At 45.6% G+C, this 20,940-nt stretch overlaps 2 protein-coding genes across 6 annotated transcripts in view; both read left to right on the top strand.

The window, feature by feature from the left end:
• The window catches only part of NOP2 (NOP2 nucleolar protein), a 122,416-nt gene that overhangs the window by 60,911 nt on the left and 40,565 nt on the right, over positions 1 to 20,940 (top strand). The gene's annotated exons all lie outside the window — the stretch shown is intronic.
• The window catches only part of CHD4 (chromodomain helicase DNA binding protein 4), a 109,882-nt gene that overhangs the window by 60,909 nt on the left and 28,033 nt on the right, over positions 1 to 20,940 (top strand). The window contains exons 2-6 of one of the 3 annotated variants that reach the window (XM_072653734.1): positions 14,921 to 15,116; positions 16,002 to 16,176; positions 20,015 to 20,136; positions 20,322 to 20,537; positions 20,772 to 20,890. In XM_072653734.1, coding sequence (XP_072509835.1) covers positions 16,080 to 16,176; positions 20,015 to 20,136; positions 20,322 to 20,537; positions 20,772 to 20,890 — 554 coding nt within the window. In that variant the 5' untranslated portion in view covers positions 14,921 to 15,116; positions 16,002 to 16,079. The other 2 variants (XM_072653733.1, XM_072653735.1) reach the window with 2 other exon arrangements.

Genomic DNA, 20,940 nt, shown 5'->3' with positions numbered 1-20,940 from the left:
ACTACCTATATAACTCTTGGGGTCTCAGATTTCCTCATCTATAAAATGAGAAGTGGAAAGGGGGCTATTTTACAATTCTTACCAGGTCTAAATCTATGATCCTATGATTCTCACACCTCAATCTCTGGATCTCATCAGGAAAAAAATCTGAAGAAGGAAGATAGTCTTGACTATGATACTTGTACCATATCTCTTGTCTGATGCACCGTTTCCGTGCTGTGCTCTGGATGCCATTACATTTTTTTCCCCAACTTGTGTGCTTGAAATAACCTTCCTGTGTATCCATCTCCATCACTGCCCCCAATTTCACCTTCACTTTCGTATTAACATAGCTCTTTATGTACATAAGTATGTGCAAACTCTCTGGAGCACCATCACCCACATATACATACACACCAACACCCTGCTTACTCTTCCCTGTTTCATAAAGTTAGTCTGATCATGGATTGTGTGAAGTCCATTTACATGAGGACTGCAGTTTTCTGAGTTTCTCTAGAGTTTAGGAAAATAGTGGGCTCAGAAAGGATCAATCTAAATTAGCATGCTAGACTTTCTTATTTCATTTTCAGAGCTTGTTGGGTCACCTCCCTCCTCCCTGAAAAGATTCATCAAAAGTATATATTTAGTCCACAGAACACAGGAAGAATGCTCTGGGATGGTCCCACATTGGAAGAAGGGGGAAAGAAACCTCTCCCGAACGCGGGCCAAAAAATCTGCCTCGACTCATGTTCATTTACCAATTATGTTCTCTAAAATAAGGAAAGAATAAAAGCATCTTTTTTTTAGGTAATAATTTGAGGAAAATTATTTCTCCATTAATTCATTCAACAAATGTTTAAATACATTCTGTACGCAGACAACAATGTTAGATACTAGAGAATATGCAAAGTTCAGTAAAAACAGTCTGTCTTCAGGAAACTTACAATGTAGTAACATGTAAGATACATATACACAGACAACTGTAACACACTAGAAGTGCATTTGAAAGGGGCAAAACCAAATCAAGAACTCTGAGAGGGGAAAAAGTTTCAAAGAGGAGGAGCCATCTGAACTGGATTTTAAAATTGAGATGGAACCATTCAGTACATAAGAGGGGAAAGGAACACATTACAAGTATTAGTAACAGGCTCAACAAAGGCTTGTGGAAAGGATTACTTAGTGGTCCAGCCCATGTGTAAGATGATTCATTGAAGGAATGTGTTCTTTAAAGATTCTTCCAAAACTGAGATTCTGTGAGCTATGGCTGGAAAGATATGGTAACACCAAACTGTGAAAGGCCTTGAATGCCTGACAAAGAAGTCTGAACTTCACTGAAGCTAATCATAGTTCATGTTTATTGAGCAGTTTTCCCTAAATTATCTCACTTGATTCTCACAATGATCCTATGGATTATCACAGCCTATTTCACAGATAAGGAAACCAAGGCTTATAAAAGTTAAACAATTTGCCTAAGGCTACACAGGTAGTGACAGAGGTGAGATTCAAAGCTAGGTCTTCTGACCCTAAGCCCCAGGCTCATTCCATTACAACAGGTCTTTCTACCCCAAGAGGTATCTATGCATCATAAACAACTGATACCCTACAGAAGTGAGGGCCTTATAATTCACTGGGGTGTGAGGCTGACTTAGGCCATCAAAGAAAAACTAGATTGCAAAAGGATGGGAATCCTAAGGGTACCTATGCTTGATACCTCACAACTTGGGGATAGTGAAGCAAGTATTTCTGAAAGACATACTAGAGCTTCCTCTGTTTAAAAAGGGGGAATCTGATATTGGGGATTCAGGCTTGGGGAACAGAGTGTACAAAGCAGGCCAAGCAAATTATTGTGATATCCGGTCGTTGGGGAAAGTTTGAGAAAACCCTGAAATGCAGGTTATTCCATGACCCACAAGGTGAATGCCCTGTTGCCCCTCTGGTGAAATTTTACCTTCCTGAGGCTTCCAGGAAATATATATCTATATATATACACCCATACACCCATACACACACACTCTGTATGTATGCATATATACACATATATACATGCACATACACATATATATGAAACACACGCATATGAAAAGGAGAGGAAAAAAACCTGGGAGGGACCAGATTAGGGAGAAAGGGTGACGAAGGACATCAGAGCGGCATCCAGGACCAAGGCACTGAGGTAGGTTAGGAGTTGGGGGGAGAGGGGGGAAGCAGTCTGGGACAAAAGAATTGGAAACAGTATGGAAAAGGGGGAGCTAGATGGAGGGAAGATGGAAGGGAGGGAGAGACAGAGAGAGAGAGAGAGAGACCAGTGCTGACACAGCTGAGATGTGTGGAACAGACTTGGGATCTGGCCCACAGGTCAGGCTTCTGGCAATGCTATGGGATGGAGAGGCCTTAGGAGACATGGAGAGTATTATGGGCTGGAGCAGCCTTAGGAGACTGGCCAATATTATGGGCTGGTGAGGCTCAGATCCAACTGAAGGCAGGAGGAAGGGGTGCGGGGTGGGAAGGGGGGAGGAAAGGGGAGGAGGGAGTATTATGGGCTGGCAAGGCCTTTGGTGGCCAGAGGGGGGAGCAGGGGGGAGTTGGCACCGACTGCATGTGACCGAGGGGGGGGTAGCCTGGTGAGTGAAATGGGTGGGGTAGGGAAGCTTATTATGGGATGCTTCTTTGTACCTACTGCAGGACTGCCTCTCTGGGAAGTATTATGGGATGGTGTGTGTGTGGGAGGGGGAGTGGGGTTGAAGGATTATTATGGGATGATGGTGCAGAGTGGGGAGGATAAGAGAGCTCTTCTTTGCCCCTCCCCCCTCGCTCTCTAAGGTCAACCCTTTCACTCAAACCATTGTCTTCCTGGGGGAACACCTGATAACCAATCCCCCTCCCCCAAACACCTCGGTTTTTCTTCCTTTTTTGAGGTGGACCAGCAGTTTCCCTGACAGGTCGCCACCTCTAGGGTGGGGGGGAAGGGTCCCACTCCAGGGTAATGGGGGACAGCATGTGGCTCCCCACACCTGGACACCTCTTCCCTCTACCTGTCACCACCCCCGGCCTCCCCAGGGAGAACCTTTTCCCCCCCTCCCCTCCCCTCCCCTTCCTCTCCAGCTCCCTTCTCAGCAGGAACCAGTAAAACAGGCAGACAACTATTATGGGATGGCGGCTCCCGGCAGCTCCGCAGGGAGGGGGCGGTCACCGCGGAATGTCTCCTGTGGGTGGCTATTATGGGATGACCGCCTCTTTTTGGAGGGGGGAGGACTGGGGGAGAAGGCTGACTATTATGGGATGTTCCCGGCACAGCTGGGTGGGGCTGCTCAGGGTAGGTGAAGCTCAGGAGAGAAAGGGGAAATTGAGAGAGAAGGACTAGAGAGCTGAAAAGTTGAAAACAGGAGTGGGCGGGGAGACACCTGGAGTCAGACCTGGGATCCGGGCCGCAGGATTGAGTAGAGGGGTTCCTAGGAGAAGGGCTGCTCCGAAAGAGGCCCCCCGCCCGCGCCCAGCCCCCTCCCCTCCCCTCCACACTCGGGCTGTCGTAGTCCAAGTGCAGAGTCCTGGGTCCTGTGCCTAGCTCGGCAGAGGGCCTGGGGAGAGCCAATTCTGGAAGGCTCCCAGAGCGATCGCGTCACTCTCCTCTCCTCTCCCATCCACCCTCTCCCAACTCTGCCTAGGTTTTGAATGATGAGCTTCGGGGCACCTGTGGGGCAGGTTACTTGTGGGGGGAAGCTGAGCTGCCATTTATGCTGAAAGAGCTGGACGCTGCTAGGACTGGGTCGGCCCCCTGCCTGCCCCTCAAGCCTTTCCCTCAGCAGACTGCCCATCCCCATGACCTCACGAGGGTGCAAGGAAACAGGGACTCCAAGTCAATTTACTGACGGGGAGGTCTTGAGACCTCTTGTGAGCAGACTTTATCATTCTCCTCTAAAGGAAAATTTTAGAGGATCAGTATTATAAGGTATGTGAGTTCTAGGTCCCAAGCTCAACCTTTTCTAAGTCTTCTCCTGAGACCTTTTTCTCTCATCATTCCATTCTCCTGCGTCCCATGGGAAGAAGACAGAACTCTAAGGTAACCAACTAGAGGAACTGACTGGGTATATTAGACAGAGGGCTATCCTACTCTCTGTCTCTAGGGACCAATCACACTGATTTATTTATAATTTATCCTAAAGGGTATCATGGGGTGAGGATAACAAGGGGGAAAAAAGGAGGATAAATAGAAATCACCGATACTCAATCAACAAATGTACATAAATACACACCCTTTGACCCTTTTACACTTGCTACATTTAAGCCAAATGAGACTACAGCTCACCTGACATTCCGTCTCCCCCTCGTTCTGTTCCTTTGCAAAGGCTCTCTTCCATTTCTGGAATGCCCTTTCTTCTCACTTCCCACTCAGTCTCCTTCCCTTCCTTCAAGCAGCAGCTCAGGTGCCATGTCTTCTTTGAAGGCTTTTCTCATCCCTGTAGTTGTGCTTTCTTACTTACTTCCTCCTCAAATTATATCGTATTTACTTATCCATGAACATGTATCTCCCCAGGAGAATATAGTCTTCTTGGCAGCAATTAGCCAGTCAATAGACTTTTATTAAACACCTAGTATATAGCAGGCTCTGTGCTAAACACTAGAGATAGAAAAAGAGGCAAAAGATCATCCCTGACCTCAAAGAGGTCACAATACAATGGGAGACAACAAACAAATGTGTACATACAAGTTATATGTAAAATAAATAGGAAATAACTAAAAGAGGGAAGGCACTAGGATTAAGAGGGGTGGGAAAGACTTCTTGTAGAAGATGAGATTCTAGTTGGGACTTGAAGCAAACTCGGGAAGCCAGTAGGTGGAGATGAGGAAAGAGGACATCACAGAACATACGGAGAACTGGAGAGTACAAAGTGGAAGGGTAAGACTGGAAAGGTAGAAAGGGACTAAGGTTATGAAGAATGCCAAACAAAGGATTTTGCATTTGATCCTGGAGGTAATAGAGAGCCACTAGAGTTTATTGAGAGTATGTGTGGGAGGGGGAGCAGTAACATGATCTGACTGATTTAGGAAAACCACTTTGTTGGCTGAATGTAGGATGGATTGGAGTCGGGAGAGACTTGAGAAAGGCAGACCTACAAATAGACTGTTGCAGTAGTCCAGGTGTGAGGTAATGAATGTCTGTACAAGAGTGTCAAAGAGAAGGGGATATATTCAAGAGATGTTGCAAAGGTGAAATTGACAGACTTTGGCAACAGATTCGATATGAGGAGTGAGACATAGTGAGAAATTGAGGATAACGGGTTGGGAGGATAGTGTTGCCCTCAACAGTAATAGGAAAGTTAGAAAAGAGGTGGGGAAGATTTAGAGGGAAAGAGGATGAGTTCAGTTTTGGACATGTTGAGTTTAAATGTCTGACAACCAGTTCAAGATGTCAGAAAGTCAGTTGGAAATGTTGAGATCAGAGGTCCCCAGAGAGGCTAGGGCAGGATAGGTAGATTTGAGAATCATCAGCATAGAGATGGTAATTAGATTTCAAGGAAACTGATGAGATCATCAAGTCAATAGAGGGAAAAGACAGCCCAAGACAAGGACCCTGAGGGACACCTATGATTAGAAGATGTGACAGAAGGAGGTATTCAGCAAAGGAGTCAAAGAAGGCATGGTCAGATAGGTAGGAGGAGAAATAGTGTCCTGAAAACCTCAAGAGAAGAGTATATCAAGGAGAAGGGTGTGACCAACAGAGTCAAAGGCTGAAGAGAGGTCAAGGAGAATGGTAATATCAGTTTTGTCTTTGTTTCACCAGCACCTACCAGAGTTTATTGCTTATTATTGAATTGTATGAAAGAAGATATTTGACAACAAAAGGAAGGCCTGCAAAGTGAAGCTTGAATGTTCTCTTACTTGCTTTATTTTTTCCAAACTTCCTTAGGAATCAGCAGCATAAGAAGGGAGAACAATTTTCCTATTAGGAAGTTATTTTGCAGTAGGCCAAGTTAGAGTTCATAGGGGCCTAAAGTAGGGTAGTGACAATGTGCATATAGAGAAGGGGACTGATAGGAGAAGTGTGGCTATAGAATCAAGGAGACTTGGCAATCAGCTGGACATGTAGTAGGAAAGGAGAGGAAAAGAATGATAATAGTAACCTCATCAGAAATAGAGAAGTTTTAAAGAGGGAACAGTTTAGGGGGGAAGACAGTGAGTTCCATTTTAGACATACTGAGTTTGAAATTCTGATGGAATATTTAGGTGAGAATATAGTTGGCGTTGCAGGACTGGAGTTCAGGAGAGAGATTTGGGCTGGATATATAGATTTGGAAATCATCAGTATAGAGATGATAATGCAATATTTGGAAACAGATGAGATCACTAAGAAAGTGTAGAAAGGAAAGAGTCAGCATAGCACTAAGGAAGAGACAAAGGAATGGTAGGGGTAACCTGAGTCGAAGGTTCAGCAATCTGTGAGCAGTAAATGACAAAGGGGCAAAGCATTCAAGGGCAGAGAACAACATAGAGCTAAATTGGTTAACTAGTATAGGGCCAAGATCAGAGACATAATCAAGCAGTAAAACACAATCAGTTGATCAAGGGGGAATGATGACAAATCTCAAACTGCAGAAACAAAGCCTAGTGAATGGAGCCCAGAAATACTTTGAGTTGCTGCTAAGAGATGAGAAGGGTGTCTGCTACCCATGAAGAAAAAACAAAATGGAGCTAGGCCAAAAAAGAGTGTTGAGATAAGGAGAAGGAAAGGAAGTATCTGATTTTAATTAATTATTCTTGATATAACTAGGTACTAAATTCAGTTATTTCTTAATATAGAATTCTCTGTGAGATATTCTCCTCAACTCATACTCAAAGTTTGGGTTCCCCAGAGTTGCTGATCAACGGAAGTTGCCTGTGTTCAGTCACTTTCCTTCATCCAATGACCAATGCCCAGTCAGTTAGACTGAGAGACTTCTTCGATTTTTGAGGTCAAGTTAGGTAACCTCTTTACATTTTATAATTGAGTTGTTTGGGAAAACTAACCCCCTCCTTTCAAAGTAAGTGTTTTCAAAATTTTGGGCATCATATCTGGAAAACCCTAGTTCCCTTTCCTAGGTATAATTCTGGTCAGGAATGTCAAGGGAGAAAAGTGGAACTGAATAAGGGGTAATGGACTGCTAGAATAGGGAGAAGAAGACTTAAGGTCTTAGTGAGAATGAAGAATAAGCTTGGGGAGGGGGGTGAGGCAGAAGGAGGAATATAAGAGAAGAAATTTCAGAGTCTAAGACCATAGAAATAGGACAGTTATAAGTAATCATGAAATCTCAGATATGATAATCCCAGTGGATGATTGAGGTGATCTGAAGGCATAAGCCAGGGAATTTAAGAGGTAGATGAATGTGTTAGAGTGTTCCAGTTAACATCAACATAAATCTGGAGGTCCCCAAGTATGAAGGTAGGTATCTGGGTAGAAAGGAAGATTGTGAATCAGGTATTGAGCTCCTTGCAAAGGATAATGTCCTAGGGCCTGATTGATGACGTGGCAAAGTATAAGCATTTGGCTTTATATAAACAAATAGAAGGTACCTCAAAGGAGAGAACTCTGCTGCGTGATGCTAGAAACAATATATGTAAATGCAGTGAAGATCGGGGAGAATGTTCCTGTAATGAGTTTTACCATAGTAGATAGGGCTTAGGATCACAGGGATGACATGAGCAGGAGATAGGAGTTTTCCAACTATAGGATATAAGAATGACTAGGGGATCTGCTAGGCTGGTCACATTCTTCAAAATGCAAACTCGTAAGCTTGCCAAAAACACTATTGTATGGAGAACTCCTCCAGGGCAAGCATTCACATGATGGTCAGAAGAAGGGATACAAAGGACATTCTCAGTCTCTCTTAGATACTTTGGAATTGATTGTGTGATTGGGAGACCCTGGTACAGGACCACTCAGCATGGCGTGCCCACCTCAGAGAAGGTACTGTGCTCAATGAGCAAAGCAGAATTGAAGTAGCTCAAAGGAAACATGATGTGCAAATGTTCACATTGAACTGTGGTAGAATGTTCTGAGCTCATATTGGTCTGATCAGCCACAGTCAGACACACTGTAACTTCAGTTTAGCATAGTGATGTCATTTTGGTCCTCTCTGAGAACAAAGGACAACAACCAACCAGGTTGCTCAATGGATAGAGTCCTGGAGTCAGGAAGACCTGAGTTCAAATCTGCCCTCAGAGACTTATTAGCTATATGATTCTAGGCAAGTCCCTTAATCTCTATTTGCCTTAATCCGCTGGAAAAGGAAATGGCAAACCATTCCAGTATCTTCGCCAAGAAAACCACATGGACAACATTGACAAGTTATGATCCATGGGGTTACAAAGAGTTAGAACAACAAGAACAAGGGAACTCTCCTTCCAGGGTCCTGTGATATCTGTATCAATAAGTACCTCTAGGCTAGAGCTTCCTTTAACTTAAGGATAGAATGGTAGTGGGGCTGAGGCATACTCAGAAAATAGTCTAGGTGGAAGAAGTACCAGTCCTCTTGTTAGCACCCCACCACAAGTCCTTTTGTGCCTCTAGCTCCCTAAGGTTCATAATCTTTTATGGTTCTGAGACCCCAGATGGCAGCGGGTGAAGACTGGGATATGTGAAAAGATGAATGAAGGCAAAAACTCAAAAACAGCAGCAACAATTATCTCTTTAAAGAGAGCCTGAGTATTTAATAAAGGACAGAAAAGTAAAACGACTACTGGATTATTTACATAGTTATGTGTGTGGAATTAGTGGGAAAAGGTTAGTGTATAGTGCACTTGCTAATTTTTTTACTCATAAGCAAGGGTTCAAGGATATGCCAGGTAAAAATCTCTTGGTCTGGTCAGAGTACTGAGCCAACCACTTGACTGAAATTGCTTTCTCCAAGATTATTGACTTTTTCTTCCCTTCCCCTCCCCCAATCAAGTTCAGTCAATATTTGTTAAACACCCACCATGTACAAGGTACTGCCCTAAGGGATACAAAGATAGAACAAGAAATCTCTGCCCTCAATCAAACATTTCTTAACTGCTCAACTTCTCTGCAGTTTCTGACCTTGGTGATCACCACTTTTTGATACTTTTTCCTCTTTAGCTTCCATGACACTACTCTTTCCTGGTTTTTCTTCTACCTGTTTGGCTTAATTCTTCTCAGTCTCATTTGCATGTCCTGCCCTCTTCCCTTTACTTTGGGAGTCCCCAGAACTCTGTCCTAAGTCATTTTTTCTTCACTTTCCATACTCTCTTAGTTTTCAGATTTCATCTTCTCTCATGGGATAATTTACCATCTCTTTAACAGATGACTCCCACATCTGTATATCCAGACCTTATTTCTTTCCTGAATTCAAGTCCTGAATTATCAATTGCCTGTTGGGCATTGCTATGTGAATATCCTATCAGCATTTCAAACTCAATATATCAAAAATGGAACTCTTATCTGACTGCTACCCCTAAACATATCCTTCTTTCTATACTTTCCAATTTTTGTGTTGTGTACCCCAATCACCCAGGATTCATCTACTCTGCCCTCTCTCTTACCTTCCATATTCAATCATTTCTCAAAGGTCTTTTTTTTTCAGTCCTGCTTCCACATCTCAATAAGTCCATTGCCCATCAACCTCCCTAATTCAGTCTCCCTTTTCCTGTGGCCTGGACAACTACAATAGTCTCTAAATTGGCATTTCTTCTTCCAGTCTCTACCATTACATTTGGGGCAGCTAGGTGGTGCAGTGGATAGAGCACCAGTGCAGGAGTCAGGAGGACCTGAGTTCAAATCTCATCTCAGACATTGGACACTCATCAGCTGTGTGACCTTGGACAAGTCACTTAACCCCAGTTGCCTCATCCTGGGTCATCTCCAATCATCCTGATGAATATCTGGTCACTGGATTCAGATGGCTCTGGAGGAGAAGTGAGACTGGTGACCTGCACAGCCCTCCCTCACTCAAAACAAAGTTAAGTGCAAGTCATATCATTATTTCTCTGATGGCATGGTCTTCTTTGGCAACAAAGGACAAACACACATACCCTCTTTGAGTCATCTAAATTAATATTCCTAAAACACATATCTGACCATGTCATTACCCTACCAAAAGTCTTCAATGGGTATCTCTCTTTCCGGTACAATGAAATGACAAGCCCTTCAGCATGGCATTTAAGACCTTCTATAATTTGGCTCCCAATTAACTTCCAAACTCTTTATATGTTCCTCTTCTTCATGAACTTTCTGTTTTAGCCAAACAAGAATTTGGCTTTCCATCTCCTCTTTCAGAACCAGCCCACAAGCCTGGAATGCTCTTCCTCCTCATCTAGGTTTTTTCTCATGTTTATCTCTTTCAGGGTACCATCTACTTGTTTTTGGAGGCTTCTCCTGATGCATCCTTCTAGTTGGTGTTCTCTTCCTCCTCAAATTATTCTGTGTTTACATGTTTTATCTTTCTAAGAGGACATAAGATCCTCGAGGGCAGAGACAATTTTTTTCTTTATATCCCAAGCAATGAGCATAGTACCTTAAAATACCTTAAACACCAGGTGCTTAATAAATGTCTTTTTAATTGAATTAAACACTGAAAGAACAATCCTGTATCTTAGATATATGGGAGGGAATGGGATGGCTGTGGTGATATTGGGGGAGGGAGAAATTGAAGTGCTGAGAGAAACAGGGTTACTTAGGGATCCAGCATAATGGAAAGAATGGTTTTTGGTGAAGGTATTTGACAATCTCTCATGTTACCTTAGTGGACAAGCTGAACAAGATATGGGTTAAATGAGTTTGGTAAGGTGGATTCAGCGCTGGTAGAATGACTAGGACCAAACAGTGAAAAGTTGCAATGAACCCAATGATTTAATGACTTGAAAACAGATCTCTAGTGGAACATCCCAGACACCTGTCTTTGGCTCTGTGCTATTTAATATTTTTATCGGTCACTTGAAAAAAGGCACAGAGGGCATGTTCATCAAATTTATATGTGATACAAAGCTGGAAGGAGTAGTTAACACATTATATGACAATTGGGATCCCAAAATATCTCAATAGACAAGAATATTACGCTGAATATTAATAAGACACAATTGAATATGATACATTTTAAAACAGAATTTATTATAAACAATATCATGCATCAATACGACTATTTAAATATGCCTTTGGACTAATATTTAAATAAGTTGATTTCAGTGTATGAAATATCATTATAACTTTTTGGTTACTCCCATAGTCCATTTACTCTCTTTCACTTTTCCTCTTATATCATCTGGTCATTATGTGTGTTCTCTATTCTTCCGGTTCTGCTTTTTGTCACTTTGTATTATTTTATAAAGATCTTTCCAGATTTCTTTGTATACTTCACACTTGTCAGTTTTAATTGCACTGTAGTATTCCATTACATTAATGTTCCACAGTTTATTCAACCCTTCAATTAATAGGAATAAATCTAAAATCTTACACTTGAGTTTTTTAAAAAGGAGCTCACAAGTACAAGACAAAAGATACTTGACTAGTCAGAAGTTCATTTGAAAAAAAGCTAGAAGTCTTAAAGGACTGCAGGCTCAACATGGGTTCTAAGTGTGACAGACAACCATAAAAGCTAATGCTATCCTTGCTGCATTAAGGAGGCATAGTGTTCAGAAAAAAGGAAGTAGTTGGTACTCTCCTAGTTAGATGACATCTGGACTATTGTGCATCACATTTTCAAATGGATCTAGACAAACGAGAGCATCTCGAAGCAGGGTGATTTTGATGTTGAGAAGACTAGAGACTATGCCATAAGAAAATTGGCTTAAGGAACTACCAGTATTTAGCCTGGAGAAGAGAAAATTTGGTTAGGCAGGGTGAGATATAATAACTCTTTTGGGGTGTCATGTGAAAGAAGAATTAAAATTCTTCTGCTTGGTCCCAGACGATAGAAGTAGGAGCAATGGGTGTACGTTGGAGAGACAGATTTAGGCTTTCTGTAAGAGAAAGGCTTCCTAAAAATTAGAGCTACCTAAAAATGGAATGGTCTGTCTTGACCCGTAGTGGGTTTCCCCTCACATGTAAAGGCAGAACCCTGACCTGCCAGGTCTGGTGCAGAAGGGGTTTGTGTTCAAGTGCTGATTGGATTAAAGATCTGGGGAGGTTCCTTTTAACTATGAGATTCTGTGACTGCTCTGTCTTTGTGAAGAAGAAATTGGCAGAGAGAGAGAGAGAGAGAGAGAGAGAGAGAGAGAGAGAGAGAGAGAGAGAGAGAGAGAGAGAGAAAATGAGACCTTGTGGTTTGAGGGGCTTAGAAGAGATATAAATGAAAGTTGTGGGAATGGAAAATAGTGTTGCTAGTTTTCCATCAGTTGTCAGATTGGATAAGAATACCTGTGTGTAGGAAAACGAGCTTGCAATTAAAGGAAAGGCTATATGAATTAACAGCCCATTATGAGAATGCATTTTGGTGAAGTAAGCCCTGCTTCTAACCATTAATATCTTCCACAGAGTTTAAATTCCAGAGGGCAGACTTTCTGAAATCAATATAGAGGCTGAGAAAAAAGTGTTTGTTTAGGGTGCAAAGCTACTGAAAGCTCATTGAAGACAAGAAATCCAGACCCTGTTTATTTAGGGCCTGTTGGGGGGGAGGCAGGGGGAGGTTTTTCAGACAGAAAGGAAAAGGTTTGATGAAGTATGGAAGAGAGGCCCATGGGAGTGCTGGACCTCTAAAAAGCAAAGGGAACTAGGGGTAGAGGTGGGGAAGATCTTCTAGGCACAGTTTCCAGGACAGAGGGTGGGGACTATCTGATGACAAAGATGGCCACTTTGTATAGTAGGTAGAAGTGTCACTTGTTACAATAGCTCTAGGGTGAGAAAGTTTGATGGATGTTGGTGGTGGTTGGTGCATGTGAAGAAAAGGATGGAGAGTAACAGAATATCCTGGGAAGTCAGGGACAGATAGATAGGGTTGGAGGATGGACTAGTTGAATGGGAATAATGGAGCACTATGGGATATCATAAAGGGAAAGTCATTGAAAAAGCATTAAAGATGTAATGTGTAATGGGACGATATAGCATGTTATGGGATTTTGGTGAGTGTCCTGAGGAAAATGTTAATATTTTAGGATTCAGGGGAGATGAATATTTCTATAGTATGAGATGTTTCTTAATATCGCTGACAGGCTACCTTAACCCAACTGTAGATGAGGCCACTCTGGCACCTCCCTTGGGTGACAGCCATCAGGGACTTGTTACTGGAGATCAGGACATTGTCCAGAATAGTTGAGATTGGTTTATGTGATATTAGAAATCTCAGCTGAGTAGTGAAGTTATCTCTCTTTGAACTCCTACAGTGTTTTGTACCTCTCTGGTATCAATTTTGTCACATATATTATAGCTATTTATGTCCCTTTCTTAACCTCTACTAGATTTTCAACTTTTTGAGGACAAGCAAGGCATTTTGGTGATCCTTCCAGGGCCTAGCACAATGTCACAGCAAGCACTCAATAAATATCGGATGAATGAATAAGTGCACTATGGGATGTGGGTGAGCAGTTAAGTACCTGCTCCTGGGCAGGTGGGGGGGTCAGGCCACATAACATAGGAGTTGCTGGAGCATGTTGATGAACAAGTACCCAGGGCTTGAGGATGGGAAAGAGAACTAAGTGGAGCTCCATATGATAGCTTTTGCACTGATCCCTGTGAATATCATGGGGAAGTCTGAGAAAGAGGAAGCTCCATGAAAACGGTCCATCCACCTGGACGGCTCACCAGGGGTGGGAGTGGAAGCCAAGCGTTTGGCATCTCCAGTTTCCAATACGTCTGGGTGGGGCTCCAGGTGGTCTCCATAGGAGAGTCAGGAGGCCAGGACCTGGGACATCAGAGACTATCACTCCAGGATACAGTTCTGGCTCAGGATGGGGCGAGGTGTGTGTGTATGTGTGTGTGTGGGCAGACTGGACAGTGTGGGTAGCCTTGCCTCGCCCTCCCTGTTCCTGATGATTAGTATGGACTGTGTGTCTGGAGATGGGGGAGGTATGAATGTGAGTATTATGGGCTGCCTGGCTGGAAGAGTATGGGGGGGAGAATGAGATATTATGGGATGTGACACTAGGTTGTTTCTGGGAGTATTATGGGATGTCTGGCTGCCCAGCTGCCCCTGGTGTTTATTATGGGATATCTGGGTTGGAGTGGGAGAGTTGTATTATTATGGGATGTCTTGAGGGAAGAGGTGATTAGATGTCCATCTGTGGGGTGACAGTGAGGGTGCTGATCATTATGGGACATCTGCATATAGGGGAGGGGTGATTATTATGGGCTGCCAGACTACAGAGTGAGTGTGTAAAGGATGAGGATGATGGTGGTGAGACTATCAGAGGACACTAGCCTGGAGGGGCTGGGGGGAGCTACCATGGGGTTGGTTATTATGGGATGTCTATATAGAAAGGGGGAGACTGGTTATTATGGGATGTTGTGTGGGAAGGGGCCCTGAATGGCCGTTGTTGCAGAGGGCGAGGGTGGATATTATGGGATGTCAAACTGGGGGTGGATGGAGGGTGGTTATTATGGGATGTCTGTTGGGGGATGGGGGTGAGTATTATGGGATGTAAGGCTGAAGTGCTGGGAGGGGTGGTTATTATGGGATGGCCATGGAGAGGGAGGGGTGAGAGGGATCATTATGGGATGTCAATCCTGGGGGGTTAGAGTGGGGAAGTTGGCAGGAGAATGGTTATTATGGGATGTTTGGGGAGAAAGGGTTGAGTTGCAAAGGAACTGAGTATTATGGGATGCCCCTAACTCTGGCATATATGTATATGGAAGTGGGGGAGTCCACGAGTATTATGGGATGTCCGGGAGGTGGGCGGTTGCTCCGGTGACACGCGCGCGCGAGCGATGAAGGGGCGGGGCCAATGGTTGCTGGGGCGACGAGGGGGCGGGCGTTGCCGGGGAGATCCAGGGAGGAAGGTGGAGGGTGGGGGGAAGGGGACTGGGGAGGGTTGGAGTTGGTTGGGGTTATTATGGGCTGTCCGCGGGGGGGGGGCGGGGCTTGGGCTGTGGGATTTCCCGGCCGGTGTTTCGGGCCCTTTAAGAGGCGAAGCCGGAGCCGGAGCCATTTTCCCCCCTTCGGCCGCGGCGAGGAGGAGCTGGAGTGGGAGCGAGAGCTACAAGAGCTGGACCCCGCGGCTCCGGGGTGAGGAGGGGGCGGGGTCCCCAAGGAAAGACCCCCTTCCAGAGAAACTCCCCCGGGGGTCCTTCCCCTGTCCCGCAGAAAGCTCGTTCACACCTGGCTGGCGGCCCCCCCCTCCGAGCCCCCAAGGGCCCGAGGAGAGCAGAGCCCTCCCCCACCCAAGGCTTGGAGGCGCCTCCTCGGGCTCCGTGGGCCCTTTCGGCCCCCCAGGACAGCGGGGAGGGGGCGGCTTCCTAATGTGTTAGGCGCCTGCCCCCCCCCCCTGCTGCCCTTTGCGGGCTTGTTCCCCGGGACACGTGGCCTGGCCCCCCTCCCCAGGTTAGCCTGCAGACCCTTTCCCCCCCTTCTCTCCCCCGCTCCAGACCGGGCTCAAGTCTGGAGACTCCACCCGCCCCCTTCCCTTGGCTCCCTGGAAAACCTGAAGCGCTCCCGGGATCAGCTGCCCTCAGTGGGCACTGACCCCTCCCGGCGTCCGGGAGCTGGCCCTTCCCGCCCCCCACTGACCTTCCGCCTCCGAGAATCGCCCCTCTCGTAGCCCGCCGGGCTCTGGCCCCTTCTCCTTACGGCCCTCAGCTGTCCTCCCACAATGCCCGCTTGGCCCTGGAGGAGGGAAGGGCCCCTTCCTTCCTGCCCCTGCCCCACCTCTGGCCTTAGCCTTCCTCACGGGGAGCGAGGCCCATCCCGGACCCTTCCCCCGAAACGCTGAAGAACGAAGTTCAGTTCAAGTGGGTTTTGCCGTCTGGCCCAAGTGGCAAGGGGGGGTTGGTGGGGTGGTGGGTGGAAAGAATAGGTGGGGGTGGGGTGGGGGAGGGGGACAGGGACAGTGCACGTCACTGACTGTTCTCTCTCTTTCTCTGTCTCTTCCCCCCTCCCCCCTCCTCTGCACAGTGACTCGGGCCAGCACAGAGGGCCCCAGGCCGGAGGCAGGAGCAGCTGGGCCAATTCCCTGGCCAGGAGTGGAAGGGGATGGCTTCAGGCCTGGGCTCCCCATCCCCCTGCTCAGCAGGCAGTGAGGAAGAGGACATGGAGGTGCTTCTAAACAGCCTTCCCCCACCCCACCCAGGTAAGTGCTCAGAAGGGGCCACAGGCTGGGAAAGAGGAGGCTTTGGGGCCTTCCCCTAGTGACTGTTGGGGCAGGGTTGGGTAATGCCTCTCTTTGCAGGATCTGAGGTGGGAGGGTATCTAGAGGGAGTGGTTCAATTCTTCTGAGCTCCCCTGTAAAAAGGGTGATGGCAGCCATGTGTTTCTGCCTTGGGCATCATGGATTGAGGTGTCTTGGAGATGACATTTAGTGCCCATCTGTGCCCATTTGTAGGGTCTGAGCTCACGGTGAGATGAAGATTTTGCTCTATGTGAAGCTTAGAATGAATAGGGTGGCAGTAAGCTTAGGTTATGGTCAGCCAGTGCTTTGTGACTTGGCCTTAGGGTTTTGGGGCAGAGTGGCCAAGCTTCCCTGAAATCTAGTGGGGTCTTGGGGGTAGGGGTCAGTGATGCCTTGGAAAGTATAAACAGGGATTGCTGGGTTCTCTTATTCAGTTTATTTTTAGCCAGTGATCAGTTACCGGTTTTCTGTTCTCTCTGCTGACTGAACTGTGCAAAGTTTGAATCTCGCTCACAGCCGGGATATGGAGCACTTGCAGCCAGGCAAATTGCTGGAGTGTTTTGGTTGGGGAATGAAAGCTGAGGGAATATGTTAATGATCTAGAAGACAAGGTTTGAGGGTTTGGGGAGCAGAGGAGCTCCCCCAGTACATTTGAGTAGGAAGGAATTTTTTTTAAAGACTTTCCATCATTCTTTTTAGGGAAGGAATGTTTAACAGAAGACTTTGTGTCTGGGAAAGTATGTTTATCTTGGTGAAGGGGGAGAGGAAAGTATAGAGGTGTGTTATATGTGTTTGGGGTGGGACTTTGCACCAGGCAAATTGAAGTAGTCTGATTTATCCTGTGCTTTTCGGAGATGGTACTGACCAGTCCTGAGGAGCAGAGCTTTAGTTCACTGCTCAGATGGAGAGATGCTGTATGCTTGTCTTGTCTTCTCTCCTGCCCCTAAACTGGCCTTTTTGTTCTCCTACTTGTTTTCTTTATTCCCCATCTCAGATTTTCTTATCCTCCCTATTGTCTATTCATGAGAACTTTCTTCTTCTATTGGATCTTGAAGTATCAGAGAGACAGTGTAGTGAGCCCTGGAATCACATTCTGTTGTTAGCTGTGTGGCCGTTAGCCAGCCAAGAAACCTCTCTGAGCCTCAGTTTGGTCTTCAGTTAAATGGAGAAAATAGATGTGTAGAACCTACTTCACAAAGTTATTGTGAAGTTCAAATGAGAAAATGTATGGAAAGTACTTTGTAAACCTTAAAAGTGGTATATAAATGTTAACTACTGCTTTTGTTATCTGAGCCAGCCATTCTTGCATTCCAAAGGCTACTGATCTTGCTTAGGTTCCCCAGTGACTATCTTTTTTATTTTTAATTTTCTTTACTTTTGACAAGAACTGGGCTGCCTTAGAAATGCTTCTAGATTTGGGGCTAAGTTGGGGTCACGGATGTGTGTAGTGGAGCCTCTGCTATACCCTTCATAGTTGTTTGGGTAGATGTTAATCCCTATCTTCCCCTGTCCTTTGCTTTAGTCTGGTATAGTGGAGGGCCAAATTTTGAACTCTTTTGGTTCATGTAGGCTAGGGTACCATATAGTTGTTGTGTTGTCCAAGGAGGCAGGGTGGTCCTATCCTTTTCTTGACAAACGGTAGAGTTGCCCTGTGGTCTTGGCCCAGAGGATAGGTGAACCATAGGCAATTATTCTCTTTTCCCCCTCTGTTGGCCCCCAGGGCTGGGGTTGTTCCTGTCCTAGCTGGAAGCTGTATAGACTCCCAAGATGAACTCTGCCCCAAGCTGTTCTATGACCCAGTTTTTCCACTCTGCCACACCCCGTTCCTGTCCCTTTCCCAAATCTTCCTCCAGATCTCAACTAGTATGATGTTGGCCAGGTCAGCACATTCTTTGCCTGAGAGGTTGGGGGGCTATTTGTGGGTGGACTAGGGTGTACCTCTTGCTTCATGCCCCTTGCCTTCCTCTTAGGATTCTTTATAGGGGTTCTAAAAAGGAGGAACTGGGGTGTTGTTGATCATAGGATAACATGGGAGTGTTCAGAAGAGGCCTTCCAGAAAATTTTCTTCCTGGTGAGATGTAGGCCGAGTGTCCTATTCCCTTGGGAGTGGGAGGGGTTGCTTTGAGCCTAGCCTGATCTTGGGCTTAAATAGGCTAGGGGCCTGATGGGGCTTTGTCTAACCTGATGTCTGTTTTCTAATGTCTTGTCCTTCGAGGGAAGAGCCAGGGGCTGCTCAGGGGGTAGGTCTCCAGGGATTAGAAGGTAGGAGCTTGTATAGAATTGGAAGAAGAATGTTGTTTATATTCCTTGGGCCAGGTGTGTGAATCTCTGAAACTTGAGGGAAATGAGGGACTTTATTGAGTAGCTACTCAAATGAAAGTGGCATTGTAGGGTTTGTTTTAGAACTTCTTGCCATGGATTCTCACCACAACCAATGAAATATTAACTATCAGAAGTATGGCAAGGGGATTATGTGTTTGGACCACTCTCAATTTCTTAGCTATGTTCTGCTCTTTAAAACATTTTTTTGTGTGTGTGGTGTAACTCAACCTCTTGTTATCAGTTGTCCCCTGTGCAATTATACTAGGTTTCATTATCTTAAGGTCTCTCAAGAAGAATGTCAACCTAAAATTGGGTAAGGGACCTGGATCTGGGGCCCTTTTGAAGGGCAGAAGGATAAGAAAGTTCTCAATGAGGGCAATTTCTTTCCCCTTTCAAATCTCCCAGCCACTTCCTGTCTGCCCTATATTGGCAAGCTGGGTGCCCTGGGTGGCTTCTGTGGTCAGGAGCCATTTTCCCTCTCCTTAGTTGGTGAGGTACCTCCCTTACCATCCCTATGATGGGTGAGGGTGGCCAGAGAAGAGGGAGTAAGTGAGCTGACATGGATTTCTGTTTAAAAAGAAGCAACATCTGTCCTTTCCTCCTCCTCAATGCCCCCCTCCCACCTAGCCCAGCCCAATAGCCCTGTATGTAACCCTAGGCTTTGTGCTAGTGTGCCCAGAGCCAAGGGGGAGGGGGAAGCCAGATGGGAGAAGGCTGGGTTAGAGGGAGTAGTAACAGCTGATTTCACTTGGGCCCAGGGGAGGGTAAAGCTCCTGACCCCAGGGGAGACCAGAGAGAAGCTTGGGGTAGGAAAGAAGGTGGGGAGTAAACTTCTGGGGAAGGGTGGGGGTGGAGAGGAGTAGGAGTAAGGGGGAAGCTGTCTTGGAGATAGTGTTGGCAGCTGAGCCTAGGATCCAGAGGCTCTGGTTGCCCTGAGTATTGCTAACCCAAAGGGGCTGCTTAGAGGTGTGGCTATGGGAAACCCTGGAGCTGAATTGTTCTCCATATTTTCAGAATACTACTAGAGAAAGAAGTATGCTGCCATATTTCCTACCTCTTAGCTGGTCTAATTCCCCAGCTTAGGGATATATTGTCAATTACAGTGCATCCAATGCACTGTAATATTAGAACTGAATGACTGAATATTAGAACTTATTTCTCCTTCCCTGTTAGCTTAATTCAGAAGTTATGTTAGTGGAGATAAAGTAGATTGCTCTTAAGGAGTGGCTCTGGGGCTCTGTGATAGGCTAGAGATGGCTGACCCGCTATAGTGGCTCTGTTTAATATGCATATAGCTTTTCCTTGGACTTTTTCTCTTCTGAGTACCAATTTCTTTTAGTCTCCTGGAGGAGAGTGTAGATGGCAGATTCCTCTCAGAATCTGAGGAAATTGTAGGTTGAAGACTCGGCTTTGGGTCCTCACATTTCCCTATCTTTTCTCTTCTTCTCTACATCTCACCCTAATGAACATACTTAAGAGAATGAAGAAGACCCAGAGGAAGACTTATCAGAGGCAGAGACTCCTAAACTCAAAAAGAAGAAGAAGCCTAAGAAACCCCGGGACCCTAAAATCCCGAAGAGCAAGCGACAAAAAAAGGAGGTGAGTGAGGTTGGCTAAGGTATGAATGGAGGGAGGGTGGGAAGGAGTCAAAATACGAGAATTAGGAATAGGGAAGACGTGTGTAGGAAAGGTCCTGGGATAAGCCAGGTGGCTGTCCCAAGGCCAGCATGTGTGTAGCATGTGTGTGTCTGTCTCCCTTTCCCTTTCCCCTCTCCCTGTTCTAGCGTGTGCTCTTATGCCGGCAGCTGGGAGACAGTTCTGGGGAGGGGCCTGAGTTTGTGGAGGAAGAAGATGAGATGGTTTTGCGATCAGACAGCGAGGGCAGTGACTATACTCCTGGCAAGAAAAAGAAGAAGAAGCTTGGACCTAAGAAGGAGAAGAAAAGCAAGTCTAAGAGGAAGGAGGAGGAAGAAGAGGATGATGATGATGATGATTCAAAGGTGCCCACTTCCCTCATGTTCTTTTTTCTTTCTCATTCCTTTTGTTTCTCGTTCCAAAATGTCTCACTGCCCCTTAGAAGACTTTTTCTTGTAAAATACCTAACTTCCAATTCAGTCCACTTGTAGGATCCTGATCTAATAATTCTCAACTTCTCAAAGTTCTTTGTTACTCCTTCATATGTACCATTGAAAGGACTGCCAGGGCTTTGACTCTCTTCCCTTGGCCTTCTGTAGGAGCCCAAGTCATCAGGTCAGCTATTGGAAGACTGGGGCATGGAGGACATTGACCATGTGTTCTCAGAAGAAGATTACCGCACCCTCACCAACTATAAGGCCTTCAGCCAGTTTGTCCGGTATTGAAGCTAAAGCTCAAGGGTCTTTAGAAAGGGAAGGGGCATATACC

This window comes from Notamacropus eugenii, chromosome 3, assembly GCF_028372415.1.
Source record: "Notamacropus eugenii isolate mMacEug1 chromosome 3, mMacEug1.pri_v2, whole genome shotgun sequence".
Taxonomy (NCBI): Eukaryota; Metazoa; Chordata; class Mammalia; order Diprotodontia; family Macropodidae; genus Notamacropus; species Notamacropus eugenii.
This window is presented reverse-complemented; position numbering and strand designations above follow the sequence as displayed.